Source organism: Triturus cristatus, chromosome 11, assembly GCF_964204655.1.
Source record: "Triturus cristatus chromosome 11, aTriCri1.1, whole genome shotgun sequence".
NCBI lineage: Eukaryota > Metazoa > Chordata > Amphibia > Caudata > Salamandridae > Triturus > Triturus cristatus.
This window is the reverse complement of record NC_140594.1, coordinates 1,163,000,822-1,163,021,046: the sequence shown is the minus strand read 5'-3', so window position 1 is coordinate 1,163,021,046 and position 20,225 is coordinate 1,163,000,822. Positions and strand designations below refer to the sequence as shown.

At 43.2% G+C, this 20,225-nt stretch overlaps 1 protein-coding gene across 3 annotated transcripts in view; it reads left to right on the top strand.

Annotated features, from left to right (window-relative positions):
* LOC146788641 (putative cation-transporting ATPase 13A4) overlaps window positions 1-20,225 on the top strand; it is a 750,103-nt gene that overhangs the window by 694,660 nt on the left and 35,218 nt on the right. For all 3 annotated transcript variants that reach the window (XM_085635845.1, XM_085635843.1, XM_085635846.1), the window contains 2 exons: window positions 9,480-9,576; window positions 14,215-14,287. In XM_085635845.1, the coding sequence (XP_085491971.1) occupies window positions 9,480-9,576; window positions 14,215-14,287 (170 nt within the window). The remainder of the gene's footprint in view (window positions 1-9,479; window positions 9,577-14,214; window positions 14,288-20,225) is intronic.

Below are 20,225 nucleotides of genomic sequence, written 5' to 3'. Positions count from 1 at the left end.
ACACCATTGAACATATCTCGAGAGGCAAATACCCAACAACCTCACTTTGTTGATCTGGCGGCACTTTCACTCGTCCTAATAGCTCCTAAGGCATAAAATTACCCTGGGCCCGCAATGGTACAATGCCCCAACAGTATCACCAACATTCATCCCACACGCGTATTCTCACCGCAACCGGTATCAGAATGGGCCGTGTCTCGTCCCTGCTTCACATCGTGTCTGCAGTTGCAGACTCAAATACTCTTAACGCAGGTACACGCCCCCTACGTCTGCCTCACGTGATCCGGAAAAACTCGGATTGCTTTAATCTTTACCCGCCAACGGCGGCCATTTTGAAGTGTCAATCAGAACGCATAAATTCACTTTAACCAAATGCTTAACCTGCAACGATTACAAATCTGCATGATTAAATGTAAAAAATGCAAAAAAAGCAAAATACCTATCAAGTGTATATACCACTTAATATTATAAATTGAAAGATGGTATTCCTAATCTTAACTGATCCTTACAAAATGTAGACTACTTTTAATGCAACTATTCCACTGTTGAAAGAATTCTCATCAGTTACTCCAAATACAGTAACACATTTCTCATGATCATTTCTAAAGGAAAATCTAGTGGACCTATATAAACACCACATGTTATTGTTTTCCAAGTCGTTTCTCGGGCATTACTGTCTACTGACTTTATTCCACTCAATGTGGTCATTTAAACCAATTTGGTCCACTTTTTCAGAATAAATCCAACGAGCTCCTCTGGTTACCAACACTCTCTCTATACTGTCATTACTACCTAATACCCTGTCCAAAACAACCCACTTCAAAGCCTGTGGGTCATGTTTGGATTCACAGAAGTGTTGTACCAGACGTGTAGTGAGTTTACCAGTTCTAATGGTACTCAAGTGCTCTTGAATCCGTACCTTTATTTTCCTTGTTGTGAGGCCAATATATTTAGGGGTGGGCGGAATTTGCGTAATTGCGTTACGCAAATCTCCGCGAAACGGTAAAAAATCTCCGCGAACACGCAGATATTCCGCGAACATGCGGAATTGCTTGTTCGCGATGCTTTTTTCCTGTTCACAATCGCTGTTTGCGTGCTCGAGGAGAAATATCTCGCGAACACGCATTTTGAGAACGCGAACAAGCAAAAAATTTCACGAAATCGCGGAAAGCAGACTTTTGAGCAATTTCGCGTTCTCCGCGGAACGCGAAATTACGCAAATTCCGCGAGCGGAACGGAATTTACCGCCCAGGCCTAAATATATTGTAACCCACATTGACAAGTGAGTCTATATATTACATTTATTGTGTTGCAGTTTGAAAATGTGTTTAGGTACCATGTTTTGCTACTCTTTAGGCTTACACAATCAGTTTTCTCTGTCAAATTACAGACAGAACAACTACCACAAGGGTAGTGTCCAGCCGGCATTGTGAGAATTCCTAGTTTCGCTTGTGGTCGTGTATGCACTAGTTTGTCCTTCAAGTTGGTTGCACGCCAAAATGCGAATCCGGGTTGTGGCATTTTAAAATCTGCAGTGGACAGCAATGACCAATGTTTCCTCATTGTTTGCCTTATCTTAGAGGCCAAGGGGTCATATGTCATCACAACCGTCAGACAGTTACCTGCTTCTCTTGTGTTTCTTTCTAGGAGCGCCTCCCATGGTGTATTACGGGCTCCTTTGCATGCTCTATTGTTTATCTTTTTAGGATATGCTCTTTGTATCAATTTACTTGAAAGATTATCTGGTTGGTGTGAAAAAGTCTCTAAATTGGAACAATTCCGTCGGTACCTGAAAAATTGTCCTACCGGTAAATTGTCCTTCAGAGCTCTATGATGATACGACTGATAATGTAATAATGAATTCCTATCAGTCCCTTTTTGGTGAACCATTGTGTTCAGTTTGTTCTCCCGTACATTAATATCAAGATCTAGGTAAACCGCATGCTCATTACTTAGCGTCCAGGTAAATTTTAAGCAGGGGTCAAGACCATTCAGCCAATTCAAAAATTCTAGGAGGGTGTTCTCATTCCCTCTCCAAATGCACAGAACATCGTCAATATACCTCCTCCAGAGACAAATATTCCAGATCATTCAGAATGTTAAGGATATCTGTCGTGTCCTGGACATGTGATCGTTGTCTCAGGACTGATTCCCTTAAAAAGAGATCCATGAATTGAGAAAGTGGCTCGAGCCCTTATTGTTTTGGCGGATGTGCTGCTACCAGCTTAGTTCCCGCCAGACAACGCTGCTGCAGGTGTGTGTTTTTTGGTCCCAAAAAACACATTTGCTTGCACACTAGTCGTGGTTAGTGCTAGTCTGTTCCTTCTTCTTCTCACCGGCAACTTTCTTGGTACTGGAGGACCTGGTACCTTTCTTTGGGCCCATCTTCTTCAGATGTCTGATAGGACGCAGGTGCACAAGTTTCAGAGATGTCGGTGGTCACAGTTGAACGTGATGTGGTGCGCAGCAGGACTTCTGTCTGGCAGTACAACGGATGATGTTGATAGTTACCTCCTCCTCTGTCTTTTGTGCACCTAAAAGCAAATAAGCCAGGAGAAGAACATCAGTGAAATGTTGCATTTGTTGTTGTGGTTCAATTACTACCAGTACAAACAAACAAATAGAAGATATAGTGTAGCCATTTGTGAGACTTTGGCGACAAGGGCTATGGTACACCACTTACTGTGTACAGTGTACACACTACACTCTCAGGAAGGATAGGAAAGAATAAGAACAACAACCAAAATACATATGTAATGGAAGGGAGCTGCTGCTGGCAGAGGGGATGGATGGAAGCAGTAAGCCAATAGGAAAACCATGCAGGCCCATATTAACTCCCACCAGAAAAGGCCACAAGCCACATGGACACTCACAAGCAACAAGCTGGAGGCCTGGGAAACAATTAACTGACAAAAGCCCTATAAAAGAAGCCAGACAAAAGATGCATGCTAAACCACACTGCTGTGCCTTTTTAATGCAATAAAAAGCAAAAATGAAAATCCACAGGGCAAAACAAGGTCTGCAGGGTGCACACCAACACACCAGGCACACACAACAAAGGCATTTCTTTAACGCACACCCAAAAACAGAAATACCCCCCAAAAAGCAAATTTTCCAACTCAATCCAATGCCATCCATGCCCTAAATGATGTTTAAATTCAACAGAACACACAGATAAACACTTGTTTAATGCACCTGTGGCTACCTGCTGTGAGCCTACTGGATGAAAGCAGGCCCGTGGGCAGACAAGGCCACACAATCTTGCAGGCCTAGGCTTCAAAATGGCCACCAGCCACATGGCCAGACCCACCCAATTACAAGAAACAGAAGACAGACAATGTAGGCCTGTTGCTAAAAACACACTGCCTGCCTTCAAAATGGCCGCCAGCCTCATGGCCAGGCTCACAACAAGAAGCCTAGGCCACAAAGGAATACCATGCAGGCCTATATATGGCAAAAGCAACACACTAATAACTCCCACCAGAAATGTCCACCGGCCACATGGACACTCACAAATCACAAGCAACAAGCAGGAGGCCTGGGAAACAACAATGAACTGACAAAAGGCCTTTAAAATAAGCCAGGCAAAAGAAGCATGCTAAACCACACTGCTGTGCCTTTTTAATGCAATAAAATGCAAAAACAAAAATTCACAGGGCAAAACAAGGTCTGCAGGGTGCACACCAACACACCAGGCACCCACAACAAAGGCATTTCTTTAACACACACCCAAAAACAGAAATACCCCCCCCAAAAAATACAGTTTCCAACTCAATCCAATGCCATCTACGCCCTAAATGATGTTTGAAAAACATTCAACACACACCACAGGAACAGTTGCTTCATCATGCACCCACCCATGACTAGCTCTGTGCCTACCGGCTACCCCCAACAATTAAAAAAAAAGAATGTTAAGTGCCAAAATTGTAGTTGCAGCAACTGCAATGCCCCCAATCAAACAGACACAACACCAACTTACTTGTAAAATATCAAATTCAAAAGTCCTCAAATCCAATGATAATGATGCAGAAGACACAAAGAGTGATCCTTCCAGCTGAAATCCAAAGGCAGAATGAAAAGGAGATGGACAAAGCACTGGAGGAGCCTGCTTGACAGGAACACTTCCTCCCTCTCCCCCCCAAAAGCTTTTTCTTTAAAGGACTCCTTGCACAAAAAAGGACAGCCAAAATGTCAATATGAGGAGTTTTGTTCCCATCCAAATCATCATTTACAGAAGGTTTTATGCAGCTAGAGTTAATATTCTTCTCCAAATTGAAAATTTGGCGTGTTCGCGATTGCAACCTTCACCACACTTCCGCCGTATGTTGATGGCGCGTCCAAAATGACGCGTTTGTGATCTCATGCTGTTTGTCGTGGTGGAGATTGATGTGTTTGCGACCTCACGCTCTCTCTCGCGGTGGAAAATGATGTTTTCGCCATCTCAGACTCTTGCGGTATCTGATGACGAGGAGAATGGCCTGATCGCGATCGCGAACTCTCACGTGGTAGCGCGACGGGCTATCAACGTCTCCTGGAGAACGCGAACGGATTGGAAAACTCGTCGGCGAATGCAAGGATCCCGGCAAGGCGATCGCGTGTGCGAGAATGAATTTTCAAAGCGCGAACATGAAAAAAATCTGCGCCACGCCGCAAATAGCGGAAATTTGGGCATTTTCGCGCTCTACGCGGAACGAGAAAATGTCAATTTATTGCAAATTCCGCAAGCGGAACGGAATTTGATGCCCACCCTTAATTTTTACCCCTACGCTATCCAACGCTTTCCCTACTGTTGCACTCACTGGAGTGGGAATAGTAATTTTTACCCTGCCACTATCCAACACTTTCCCTACTGTTTCACTCACTGGAGTGGGAATAGTAATTTGTACCCACCCGCTATCCAACAAATTCTCTACTTTTGCACTTGTTGGAGTGTGAATACTAATTTTATTCCCTTAGCTACGTAATGTTTTAAATTGTGTTATATTTAATTTAGTGTAAATTATTAATTAACATAAAAAGTATTACTTTAATTATTTAAATTATTAGATATTATTTATTTTTATATTTATATAATAGGTTTATTTATATCTATGTAAATCTATTTTTAACAATGTTTTAAATATTTTTATAATTAAGATTAATAATTATTTCATAATATTATTAAGTAAATATATATGTTTAAAAATATATGTTTTTTTACATTACATTTATTATTTTTTACATTTTAAGCTTTTTTACATTATTTTAACTATGTTTTATTTAATTGTGCTTATTATTTAATTATTTTTATATTATTTTTAATACATTTAGAAAATTCGATATTTTAGTTAACTATATTTTAAATATCGATATTTTGTACTCGATATTTTAGTACTTACCTGTTTGTAGATAGGGGTTCTATATTCTGTCCCTCTATATTTTTGAATCGATATTCTGGACAGTCGATATTCTGTCCCTCGATATTTAGTCACTGATCCCCCCGAGACACTGTCACTGAGCTGGCCCCGGGGTCATTGTATGGCTCAGGGAGGGGACTGCACAGTCCCCTCCACTTTATTTAAGGTTATCAGCCCCAGGGGATGGTGTCCCCAAGGCTTCTTGGAGGCTTAGGGAGGGGGCCCAGCGACCTTCCTTCTTAATGAAATAATCAGCCCTGGGGGATGTTGTCCCCAGGGCCTCTTGGACGCTTGGGGAGGGGCCTGCGTGATCCCCCTTCTTAATGAAATTATCAGACCTGAGGGATGGGGCCTCGTCGCCTGGGGGTGAGATCCCAGAGGGACCATTAAAAACAAAAATTTCCCTGAATTCACGGAGGTTCTGTGCGCCTGTGGTTAAATGTTTTTAAAGATTTCGTCTAACACCGTTTTCTATTAAAAAAAGGGGGGGGGTTGGGCCAGGGGGGATCAGCCTGGGTATGTTTTAGGGGGAGGAGGTGCGTGGCCCCTGCTTAATGGATCACCTAAAAACTTTTCGTGAGAAAACTATTTAAAAAGTAGCACTTTTTTGGAAAATTTCATGGAGATTCGTCAAAAGGTGCCAAGTTATTAGCAACATACAGAAACATATTCCTAACTATAGCTACCCAGTGGTGACTGCCACTGGTTAGCAACTCTGTAGTCACAGTTAGAATTCCCAGACAGAGGATACCTCTGAATTTTGGTTTCTAATAACTTTGTGCCTGTTGACTAATTTCCACCAGACTTTGCAGAGCTATTCCTCTTTCTACATTAGTGAAGTATGCATTTCTCATAGAACTACTCAAGGGGGTCCAAAGAAAAAAGGTGGTCCCATACCGTGTTTCGGCACCAATGCATGTCCCAAAGACTTTTTACCCATTTGTAACATGAAAACGGCTACACGGATTTCATAAAAATATTTGGCAGGATTGCACATTATGGTAGGCAGATTAACCTTTTGTGTTCTAGAGGTAAGTAGAGCAAGTATACAGTAACTTATAAGGCATTATAACTTAGTGATATCTGTAGTTGCTGTACTTTTTCACAATTTCATGGTATTTTGCTGAATTTCATTAAAGTACCATGGTACATAAAATGGCAAGTCAGTATGTGATTGGCAAATGACAGCCTTTACAAACGTCAAAGCCTGTTTTGGGCCTATTTTCCCTCTGCGTCCAAGGGGCCACTCTGTCACCTGGGGCAGATTTTGAGTTGACACCCTCAATCCACACTTGGGGGGGCAGAAATATTTATGCACCTATTGTGGGGTGGGAGCACTGCGCGATGCTGAGTGCTGCCCCACTCTCTTTTCCCGCCCCCAAAAAAGGTGTATGGTGCGTCTCACCCAGGCATCATGCCAGGCTCTCACCCCAGAATACGCGCATAAGTATTTTGCCACTTGCGGGAGTTGGATTGAGGGTGATTACCCAAAATCTGCCCCAGGGACAGAAAGGAACACTGGACACCACGGAAAAGTAGACCCAAAAAAACAAAAAAGGAGGTGGACTTTCTGCAAACCTGATGGTGGGTTGGGGGCACTTACCCAAACTCTGCCCCAGAGGACACAAAGCCCACTGGACACCAGGAAAAAATAGACCCAAAAATTAAAATGGGGGTGGGGCATCTCACATTAAAGTGTCAGTCTTTCTGCTCGCTGGGGGTTGATTGAGGCACTGACTCTAAATCTTCCCGCAGTAGACAAAAAGGCCATTAGATACTGGGTTGGGGGGCTAAAGTCTTAAAAATTAAAAAGGGGGGAGGCAGCTCGACCATGCATTGTGCCTTGCCCATAGTCCTGAATTGTCACAACAGTTTTTCTGACCATTTGGACAAATTGTGGGTAAACAGCCCTCCAACCATTTTTTTATAAGGCACAGAAATATTGGTGTCTAGGGGACTTTGTCCCCTCCCCAGGGGGCCAAATTGGAAGTAAAGACCTCCTATCTGCCACCCAGAGGGAAAGAAAGGCTGTTGGGGTTAATTTGGGGAGATAGCTCAGAACGATGTCTGAGCGGGCCACCCACACCCCTTTTACTGATTAAAAATATCTTGTGTCAAGTAGGCATACTATCCTCTGTGGGGGCATATTGGAAGTAAAATCCTCCTATCTGCAGTTGGAGGGCAGAAAGACTGTCAGGGTCATTTTGGTCATTCTATAAGGTGCTGACATCGCTCTCAGCTAGAACCTCTAAATATTGGCTTGAAGACGTTATTCACGAGCATGGTTTGCAGTGCGTGGCGCCCAGATACTCTATATCGGAGATACATTGTCCTTCTAAGATGGCTCCCGGAGCGGGTAATCATCGAAGCACGCTTCAGTGCGGCTTCAGTATTGCTTGGTATTTAAATCGGAACCCAATACGCCATTTCCAACAACAGGGAGCCGTACACGGCAGGAGAGACGGATATCGGCAGGATGTCTACTGGCGTCCTCATTGGAGGTAAGACAGCTTGCAGCATAGGATATACGATCCATATGATTAGATGACCTGGACGGTTGGCAGTCACACTTCCGCTTGATCTATGCCCTATTTACATTGGGATACTTACTTTTTGTCATTGTAGATGGCGGGTACTTATACTATCTGATATGAATACATAGATGGCATGGGCATGAAAATATATATTGAGGACACTTGAATACTGAGGCTACATATAAGAGCAATATAGAGATCAATAAACCTCCCATAGTCATCATACTCATAATATAAAAATGTATCACAATTTTCTAAAATTATGTTTATTTTTGATATTATTGCTACACAGAATACGGATCAAGGGTGATATCCTTGTAGTGATTGCCGGGACAGAAGTAGAACCGGCGTGGAGGTAGGGTAGTTTTTGAGACTTGCAGCATATTCTTCTGGTTCAAACTTTGGGCCCGTTTTGAATTGATGCTCGGACTCAAAGTTGCTCATATTACCATCTAGGCATAAATAAGCGATATTCCTGGAAGACCGGTGCGCGCTGCATTCTTTTATTATACTGCTTGATTGTAGATCATGGACCCACACCTTACGGGAGATTGATGTACCTTCCAAGGAGGTGTATATAGTCACTTAGAGGTAGGATTTCACTGCACCACGTCCCACTTCACCCCATCTGAAACCCTGGAGTTCAGTTTTAATATTATATAGATCATGCATGGTTATAAACAGCTTTTAAATGTGGTGTGATATGTTCTATGGTTGTGACAAAGAAAAGAAAAAAGATGTGAATTTCACATTGCACCATTTACCATCTACTTGAAAGGAACGTTTGGGTTTCCACAAAGATTAACACATGTGTATAATGTGTGGTGTTCTTACACTACACTACATCTACATTTGTGTTATTTTCCACCCTGAGGAAGTTGTGGGGAACACCCTAAACAACGAAACACATGTTGGCTAGCTGGACAAAAGAGAAAGAAAATTAAAGACCGAGAGGATATACAAGAAATGTGTCAGAACAATTGATTTGTTTTATTGGACTTAGTGTGTGTGTGCTCGGGCAATGTATTGTTATCCCTAATTTTGAATGATACACCTGGCAAGAAAGTCTTTGCAACTATAAACACCTTTAAACCTGAATGAGGTGACACCAGATTTGTTATGTGGACAATGGATATTGCAGTGTAGAGGTGGGAAGAAGTTGCCCACTGTCTATAACAAACAATTGGTAACTAGTAAGCAAAGCCCTTACAATTCTCTGACAATTTCACAGCTCAGTAGTGTACCTGCACTGCCATGCTTTGTCCTCAATATGTGGTAGGAGATGTGCTGGGCAAAGACAGATCATTCATTGAAGTGTTCATTCATGCAGACAACAGATCGCGAGTGGTTAGTAGTCTTTTCTCCACATTTATAGCGCATTGACACCCTGAGGTCCTGTAGGTGTCACTTATAGCCACAAAATGAATAAGCTGTGGACTGTGCTTGCTGTAAACATGTGTTTTATTTGCTTTTGCAACTGGTAGTGGAAACAGAAGCTTTGAAACATTATTTGACTAATCATCAAGTGATTTTTGTGTTTTCCCACCAGGGAGGGGCGCTGTGCCCTTGTGACCTCATTTGTGGTGTTTAAGTTTATGTCCCTGTACGGAACTGCAACCCTGATCTGCCAGGTTCTACTCAGCTGGGTATGTTTTGAACTCATGGTGACTTCTGATATGTTAAACACGAGACCAATCAATATTGGGGGGTGGAATCATTGCCTTAAATCCTTGTGATTAAGGAATATATAAAAATATCATCAGCTAGGAATCTGTGAAGAAACAGAACCTGTCGGTGTCATTAAACTCATGTTTTGTCCCCCAGGTATTACCTCATCGCTGGATAGGGAGGGTCCACAGTGCACATACTCGGAACAGTTGAGAGTAGGGTCCTTCCCTTGTGATGCACATGGATGATATTTAATATTTGACTTTATTGATATTGAAATGTTATTCTCATAGACGTGATGTGCACTGCTCCAAGTTGGTAAATGAGAATATTTGAAGATGGATTATAAGGGTTGGAGCGCGAGAAACACACTCAGATAGTGCTTTACACACACTGCAGATTGTACTCAACTCTACTTGTACTTGAAAGTCTCCTCTGCTTCAGACATCCAGTGCCTCAAACTCTACCTGCACATTTCCAGACCTGGCTGTCCAACATCTACCTGAAGCTCAACTATAAGAAGACGGATTTCCTGTTAATTGCAAAGAAAAACAGACAAGCAGCAGTAGAAACCTGGCTCTGTGACATGAACCTTGACAGCTTCAAACCCCAACTTTCACTGAATGCCGAGACAATTGAATTCACCCTGGACACCAGGCTCACCCTCAAGGAACACTGTTAGAAATGGGGTGTTCTAGTTGGCAGAGGTGAGAACATTTGTCCAAGTAAGAACCCTTCTTCCTTTTCAGGACAAGGGAGTTACACTCCTAAAATAACCCTTGCTCACCCCCTTTGTAGCTTGGAACAAGCAGTCAGGCTTATCTTAGAGGCAGCGTGTAAAGCATAATTTGCCGAAAAGTTCATGAATTGTGACACTACTGATGCCTTATTTGTCGCATAGAAAACAATGAGTTGGAAAAGTGTGATGTCAGAAAAATATGATTAAACAGATTCATTGCTTCAACCTGCATGTGAATGAGGGAGGACACACATGGCCTCTGCACAGGCTTTTCTTAGTTGCTTGATATATACCCATTCATGGGCAGATTGACATCAGCTGTCTCCAGCTGTCACTATACTCCCGGTAACGAGAGCTCTAATATTCATTATTCATCAAAGAGGGGCCTTAGAGAAAACAATATGCATGAAGGGGGCCGTCCGCTCAACTATTCCATATCCAAAAAAGCCCTAGCTGCATGTTACACATCACGCTGCAATGTTTAGGGGTACCCCACTTCTGTTTTGGTGGGGGTCGGTCTAGAACCTACCTATGAACCATCCCATGGTTATAAGTGTAGAGAAATGCAGCTCCTGTGCTAAAAAGTGATTATTACAAATGTTAAGACACAAAAAATGTGTGTTTAGGAAGTGCTTCACGTAAGCAACCACCAAGGAGCGATTGGCGGTTTCTCGCCTAATTGCTTACTCTCTCATCATCAGCACTTTCCTTTAAAGGAACAAAAACCAAAACCCAAAACATGAGTGAGAAAGGAATATATGTGTGTGTGACCCCAAAACTGCTAACAGTATACAGTGCACATCCAAACATATGTGTTCCTCATCGATCCCCGTTTCGAGAGGAGCGCATTCTTCCTCACAAGCGCTACAAAACCTAAAACTGAGATACGGAAGAGCAGACTGCACTTGTCTTTAACTTGTAGCGCCTGCACTCATAGTTAACAAACCATACCACGTTTAGACCATTTTAAGCTGAAAGGCCGACATGTTTTATTGCCACTTCACTTTTTGCAAATTTATCAAGGCACGGGGACCCCATTCCACCTTTAAGATGCACTGGACCTGCAGGTTAAAAAACATAGGAGTAGACAACAGATAACATAGAGAATACAAAAAGTAAATCAAGAAAGAAAGTTTTTTTCAGAAAGGTGTAACATTTAGTCACCCAAGGGGATGCTTCACAATACGAGCAGTTAGACAGCTCAATGTAGAGCCATGAAATACATTTGACAATCTAGAAAAGGCCACAAATCAGGAAACAACCATATTTTTTAATTAAGACCATGTTCATTTCCTAAAACCGTTACTCCTTAGGATTCACCGTAATCATAACAAACAGAATTTTCACGTGATACATATATGGTAATTGTCATCCTACTCAGCGCACACTATATTGCTCTCAGGAGAATGAAAGACCCAGTAAACGCTGCAAAGATTCAAATAAGGCCAACCCACTACCAAGGTGTTTACATTTAGCGGAGGAGGAAGGATCTTTTTGAATGCTGAATGTGCAAATGTATTACTCATTAAATGAACTCTATATCCTCAGGTAAGAGTTAACCATTAATTCCGAAACAGAGATATGCAGAGGAGAGTCCAAGTGCTTATGTCCCCTTGGAGGCAATTGGGCAATGAAAGAGCTTAGGAACAGAAGCCTTGAAGACTAGAGAACCTAATGAAAGCACACGGATGGAGGCTTTGATGACATCTTGACTTGGAGAAGCATCTGGGCATGGAAGCCTTAAAGGCTGTAGGAACACAAGTATGGAAGCCTTGTGCATATGAGAATAGGAAACCTGGAGGCAAGAGGACCTTAAGTGGAACCTCAAATTTAAGTCTCAGAGGACATAGGACCTAGAGGAAAGCCTGACCTGACAATGAAAGCTTTTGAGACAGGTGAGCCTGGAGAAAAGGAGAGTTGGACATTTTGGAAGCTCAAGGACCTGAGGAAGAACCTCAGAAGGCAAGCATTGGATGCATCGGAGCTTGTATTGTGAGCCCAGCCTGGGAGATAGTCTAATCTCCATGATGTAGCTATAGAATCCTAGAGCAGTTTACCATCACATCAAGGAAGGCAAGCTCAACAGGACCAACAAGATGATGGTTGATGTGGGTTCCTAAACATCCTTATAAAGCAATGAAGGTGCAATTCAAACAACCTTTTGTTAATGCAGCATATAGCTTCTTGTGCTATGAGAATACTAGTGCACCTGGCTATACCCCAGAAACCAAACTCCTTCGATTTACTTCATTTACATGGATTATTTCTAAAGCTAAGATGCAGCATGCTTGCTCCAATTTGTCAAATGAGTGGTCCGAGTGTGCTTTGCTTCTTTCTACTTATCTAAACACTATTAGTCCTCTTTTGATGTTGCATCATGTACGGTGTAATTGATGCATTGCTTGAAAAATGGCACTCAACTGAGATCAGAGGTGGACTGGATCCCTCCGGTTACCCCAAACCACAAGAGTTTAATGGAAGAGAAGCACATCTGTTTGAGATCAGGAGCAGCTTCCTGTTGGTGTGCTGCTATCTGGAGTGCCTGGCCCTAGTAGCTCTTCTGTAGCTAACAAAGTGCGCATTGGAAGACGTCAAGAAACATTTGGATCTCGGTTAGCATTGGTGTTCTCACTTAGTAAAGATGTTTTTATAGAAATATATACACATGATATACACAAGAACAACCCCGCCCCACAAATTCCACAGCAAAAAGAGTGCTGTTTCATGCAGTAGCAAATGATGAAATTCCAAAGCCTGGGAGTGAAGTTCGGCATTTTAGACAGAGATCCCATCAGTGGAGTGTTACTTCCATGTTTGTTGCATGACTGGGCTGCCGATGAATCCATTTGCTTGTGTTATTCTGCTCACCCATCATGTGCATGTGTTAAAATGAATCAATAGTGTATGTAATCAAGCCCCCCATCAGTCACATTGCAGCTGCTGTCTTCTCATTTGCCTCCACTGTCTTGTCCTTCGTTAACACTGTGCCACACAACACAGCTCTGCAGAAATGCACTCAAAACAATATGGGAGTCATCCGTATGGCCCCGGGAAACGGGACCGCCCAAAATGCATGCGGCGGTCCCGCAACTACAATTAGGTTGCGCCCGCCACACTGGTGGGCGCATCCCGCATTTGTAACATTGCGGCGGGTGGTGCTGAAAGCACCGCCCGCCGCAATGCCACAAAAGCAAGTTGTGCCTTCCAATTCACAACGTGACAGGCACCGCGCGGTGCCTGCCACGCTGTACATATAAATGCAGGGGAGTACCTTAGGTACCCCCCATGTGCACCCTCCAGAATCCCTGGGGGCCCGCAACAGGCCCCCAATGTTGAAGACGGCATGCCTTTCCATGGTGGCATTGCAGCCACAGAAAGGCATGTCCCCGCCTGCATTCTAATATGGATGGCGGTGTCTACCAGACACCGCCACCATGTTAACAGCTTTTACACCCGGTAAGCAATCGGGCGGCTTGCCTACCGGCAGAAAACCGGCGGACGGTCTTTCCATCTGCCGGGGTCCCCCCGCCATAGTAATATGGCAGGGGTAGAATGGTAGGCGGGTGGTAAAGAATGTCGGGCAGATTGCCACTGCCACGCGGGCAGTGGCGATCCGCCCGACATTCTAATGGGCCTCTAAGTTTTTAATTTAGCATCCATGTGCATAACTGTAATATTTACTCTCGAGAATGAATCATTAGACTGATGTCATTGTGGGGTACATCTCAAAAAACATATTGAACCAGAAAATCTGAATTAATGACTTGACTTGTACATGATAGCTTCTCTCGATGCACAATTAACTAACTTTGTGTGCATTGATATTCACAATAACAGACTTTTTATTTTCTGTACTGTTTTTCTTCCACTATTACAGCACATTGGAGTCTTTGGAAGATGCCAGTACCTCATTGTTGATCTGGCGATCGCGACAGGGGTGTGCTTAACAAGTATGATTCTTTACTCTGTCCAACATGAATTCAAATGTATTCTTATTGCCTGATATTCAAAAATGCAGTTTGTGGCAGCCCCGTTCCACTTGTGTGTGTATGCAATTTCCCAAACCTTTGTATTACACATGAACATACACATTTGAAAATATACAACTAGTTACCCTATTTAAAGTTTAGTCACTCAGTGATCAGCTCAGTGCCAACACCAAGAACCAGGCTGCTGGCCAAGACTGACACACCAGAGGGCAAATGCAAAGGCCATGTCATTGGTGGTGTCTCTGATGGGTAGTATATTTGGTATCCAGCCACACAACAAGCACACTCACACCCCTACATTCCTACACCCACCCACAGCAACCCCCCACACACAAATGTATCTACATTCATCTTCTCAGATAGACATTCACATGTGGGCACACACACATGCATCTAAACATGCAGATGCAAGCAGAAGCAAGCCATGGCCTCTCTTCATTTAATTTGATTATGTAGACTAACCAGCTTCATGACTAAAAGGGACATGTGAGTGTGGCTGTCAACAGTAATCCATATAACGGGAAAATACACCCTGATTGCCTTTGATAATGAAATCCACTCTTAGGTTTATCTTAAAAAGGTGACTAAGAACAAAAGCCTCTATCCGAATTGCTCACAAAGGGGCATATCAACAAGGGCTTTATCTCTGCTTTTTTTTCTTTAAAAGCCAAAAAGGCAGAGATAAAACTAGCGCCCTATCAGCAACAGGGAGCTAACACGCAGATTTGCATGTTATCACCCTTTTACTCTACGCTTCCCCTTGCATCTCTCATGAGATGCAAAGGGGGCGTTCCAGAGTAAAATAATGGGAGAAATGTCGCTAAGCGACATTTCTCCTGTTATCAAGGATCTCGTTAACCCTGTTAGCGATAAAAAAGGAGAGCCAACCACGGTTAACGCTGCTTTTTTACGTCTGGTATTTTTCTGACTTAGCCATGATATCCTATGTAAGGTGGATATCATGGCTAAGTATGTCTATCCCTATCAGCAGGCTATCGCTAAACCTTGTGGGATTATCGCTGTATTTCCAGCGATAATCTCACAATTGGCAGCATGCGCTCTGAATTTTATCGCTTTGGAGAAAAGCGTTGCTAATAGCACGCTATCGCCGCGATAAAATTCAGAGTTGGCCGGCGATAATTATCCTCACGCTAAGAGCACTGAGCGATAATTATCGCCGGCCCTTGCTGATATGCCCAAAGTGTGGTCAACCAATCACCAAAGTGATGTAAAACCCATTATGAGATTCTACATCATTAACTGAGGTGAGAAAAAGACATAGACTCAATGCCACAAAGTTAGTAAAATGTGCTTGGTGGTGAACAGTTTACTTAAAAAAAACTGGGCTTAACCTGTTATAGCAATGGCATAACGTAGCTGGCATACATGTTTATAGTGTTTTATTCAGCACCAAAAGAACATTGAAGAAAATAAAATAATAATGATCCTAAACCAATTTAATAAAAATGAAGATATATATATGATTAAAACAACACCGAAATTACAAAAAATGATTACGCGGATCATGAGACATTCATTTCTGATGAAAATGCCAACAAATCTATTGGGAACTAAGGGGCTGATTAGGATGGTGGGCAGACTTTAGGATGCCTCCTCGCGGTGCTGGGACCGGTCACCAGACTTGCGGCGGTCCCGCATCGCTAATTAGGATGCAACCTCCACCATGACAGTCGCATTCCACATAATTGACATTGCGGAGGCGCCACAATGCCAAAGTGCCTTGTTGTGCATTGCCATGCACAACGCGGCAGGCACCGCGCGGTGCCTGCCACCTTATGAATGGCAACGTAGGGGGGTACCATAGGTACCCCTCAAGTGCAGCCCCTACCCCCCGTGCCCCCGGGGGCCCGCATAGGGCCCAAAAGCAATTTCCCACCAGCCTTCCCATGGTGGCAAAGCCGCCATGGAAAGGCCTGTGAAACCCAGCATCCTTATATGGATGGCTGTGCCTGCTAGCACGGCCACCATATTGAGGCCCAAGTCCGCCCGTCCGGCAATCGGAATGATTGTCGACCGACGGAAAAGCAGCAGACGCACTTTGCGTCTGCCGCAACACCCCCCGCCATTATAATGACCCGCTATGATGGTAGTAATGTTTTTTTTTGTTTACTGAATGTACTTACACAGCTCAACAATTATGCCATTTGGCATCCTGGCACAGAGCAACACTACTGGGAAAGAGAACAGGGAAAAAGTCAAAATATGCTAGCTGTATTCAAAAATAAGGCAGCCACAGAAGGTCACAGTGAGAAGTTGGGTTGGTGGTTTTGCGGGGTGAAACCGTACTCAAGCAACAGCCACAATCTTTGCCAGGGTGAACCACAAAACTCACTAAATTAACCTATGGTTAACCTCTAGTAGCTTTGCACAAAAACAGTCAGGCGTAATTTAGAGACATGGTGTAAAGTATTTATGCAGCACTTAAACAGTAATAAGCGGAAAACACAACTCAAGATAAATCACATAGGAATTTAGAAAAATAGATTCAATTTTAATAATTTATTTGACACCAAAATGACAAAAATCCAACCAGTATAACCACCGTTATGAATTTGTAAGTTTGAAAGTAAAAAAATGACAACTCAAAGATGAAAACAACAAACGCGAACATCTGGTTGCTTTAGGTTGGGACAAAGTTGAAAATTATGGCCGACTGCGATGGAGCGCGATTCAGATACACGAAGTGGATTGGGCCCAGTCTCTGCTTACCTTTGGGCTTCAAAGAATTTTTAAAGAAAAATAACTAAAATGGTAAATTTTAGCAGGGCAAGGCAGCTGGTGGCGAATGGTGCTCACCGAGGGAGTGCTGCGGGTGGTGGGGCGGGGCGGGGGGTAGTGGACTCCGACATACGACAGACAGGAGTAAAGTAAGAAATTAAATAAATAAAACTATTTACCTTGCGCACGCTGCATCGCCGAGTGGCAATGCAACAAGCTCATGGTAAATAGTTTTATTTATTTAATTACTTACTTTACTCCTGTCCGTCGTATGTCCATCTGAGTCCACTACCCCCCACCCTGCCACTCCCCTGCCCTGCCCACCGCCCGCAGCACTCCCTCGCCAAGCCGCCACTGCTGGTGGCGTCCGAAAAGGAGGCATTGTCATCATGGAGCCACTGGACGAAGTCACAGTGAAGATTAATATGTTCGGGCTTAGTCTCTTTTACGGAGTTCGAAAGTGTCCAGCAGACCAAGCTGCAGGCTGTATCTGACAAGGGCTCCACTAGGCCAGGTACCCTTTCTGCAAGGACAGGTTTTACTGTTGCAGAAAATAATGTTACAGGAGCTGCTGCAAAATCAGACTGACCAACAATGCCCCTTGGGTGGTTCCGCAAGCACATAGATCCTGGCCTCCTCTTGGTTCTCAATGCTCTTTTTTTGCAGAAAACTTCCAAGATTTGGGCTATCTGGGCTCTTTTAGCACCACGTCTATAGGTCCAGGACTGGAGAGGAACCACTTGAAGGATCGGGATTCACTCAAGCTTGGTCTAGGTGCGGGTTCAAGATGGTTGGAGCCATTCCTGTACCTGAGCTCTGATCAGGAAGCTAGCCAACTAGCTCTTGGAATCACCCTGGAAGCCTTGGGTTCCAGCAGGAAAGCAGATCAGTATGTCTCAGTTTGCAGGGCACAGGCAGGCTGCAGGCCACATGGTAGTCTTGTTGCACAGCAGAGCAGACCTCTGAAGTCTATGGCAGGCCACAGATAGCAGGCAGTTCTCTGAGAGCCCTTTTGCAGGTCCAGAAGTGAACTGAAGAGTGGGTCTGAGGGTCCTATTTTTATACTTAGCGCCAGCATTGAGGTGGAAGACATTTCTGGAGTTTTCTTCCTAATGAAGTGTATGGAATGTCTTGCCTTCCTGCCCTGTTCCCAGGCTGTCTGGGGGCACCATAAGCTAGAGTGACGTTCTTTGAGTGTGAGCTGAAGCAGAGTTTTTGAAGTGCAAGTAGGGTTGTGCACAGTTTCCCCCACCCCCTATCCTGCCAACACCCAGTCCATCTATTGTGTCGCTGTCTGGGGGGTATACACAAAGGCCAACTACCAACTACACCTAGTCATATGACCCAGGAGACAGACCGCATGCACCAGATGGTTAGGACAAGAAAAATACAATTTTCTAAAAGTATCATTTTCCGATTTGTGACGTAAAAACTGAATTTACCAGTAAAGAGGATTTTAAATTACAATTCCTTAGAGACCAAATGTGATATTTCTAGCAGCTACCAAACAAAAGTTACCTCTTAATAAATAAAATAGGGATCTCTATGTTATCCTATGAAAGAGGTTAGCCTTCCATTAGTGAAAAATAAAATTGTGAGCTTTCCTTACCAGGACATGTAAAACTTGAAAGTGCACATCAAATATTTTAAATACAATGCATCCTTCCCTATAGACCTGGGATATGTTTTAAGGGACTCCTTAAGTGGATTGCACAATAAGTGCTGCAGGCCTACTAGCAGCATTTATCAGCCCTGAATATATGGACACCACAGTAGCAGGGTCAGTTAACTCTCAGGCTGGAAGTCTGAAATACTTCCAGTGTTCCCTGCACTCATCTGGGGGTGCTCTAGCACAGATACATAGTGAAATTTGAGGACATTGAACCTGCTTTCGGCTCCAGTCAGAAGTCCCAATTTCTTCAGATGCTGGATATTTCCTTCGGTTCATTCCTAAGATTTTCTGACAGGTGGGGAAACCATCTAGCGTAAGAATCCACATTCCTCAGTGGGCAGGAGGCTCAAACTCATTCTCCTGGAAGGATGTCCAGGACAATTCCAAGTGCCAGTGGGTTTGCTAGTTCTTTCTCAAAGATGCCCTTCCTTTTTCAAGAATAACTGGTTTGACCATTAACAACATTTCTAAAGGTTATGTACCTGAGAAAGAAGAATTAACCAGTCCTTCCCAGAGCATGCACACCAACTGGATTTTACTCTTATATTCTTCCTACAAGTTCAATTGTGTTTTGAGGTGCTGACGGTCCCCATCTTCCCTAGTCAATACCAAGGGGGCATTAGTCATTGATTGGTGATAACTCTTAATCTAATTCGAAAAAAAATTATGATTTGGGAAGCTAGTGTTGATTTGCTGTACCTCCTTTTGTTGGGGAAACCTTGCCTGGAGGTCTTTCTGTATTATTCAAATGAGTGAGTGTCCTTTGAAAATGAGCCCTGGCTGTTTCTTCATCCAGGCCCCCTCTTTTTGAGGATGGAGACAATCTGACTAGCAACCGACTACCATTAAGGACATTGAGTGGGATACATTTTACTATAAGCATGCCAAATATTGCGGTCAATTTCTGGTCAATTGGATAACATTTGATGTTTCCTTTCCCATTTTTTCGGGTAACTAGCAGTGGAATTCCAGTGATTAAACCCTTGCCTTTCTGCCAGTGAGAGAAGCATTTTGTTTTCTCATAGGAAAGGTATTCCACAGTTCTTTAAAGAGCTTATTTCTGCTATTAGGGAAGGAAGAGCTTGACCAGAACCCAATTAAAAATTCTATGATTACCACAGGATTAGATTTTTGAATTACATTACACTGAATAGATTTTTGATAAATATTACAACAGTCTGCTGATTATTACTGTAACTATTTCCTAACCTGATTTATGGAAATTATGACTTTTATTGACAAGTGGGCTTTTATTATGCAAAAGAACTACCACCGCTTAATAAACAGAAGTAAAAAATGTGTATCCTATTATCCTATTACCATAGATACTTGCCAATCTATTTATTTGACATGACCTATATTGACACTCTGCACCCTGATGTAGTGGACTTTGTATAGATGACTTAGCTAATGTTATCTGTGGGCCTCTAATCATGTTAGAAATGAGCTTCCTTTGATGCATGACCGCTGTAACTTAGTTCACAGCAG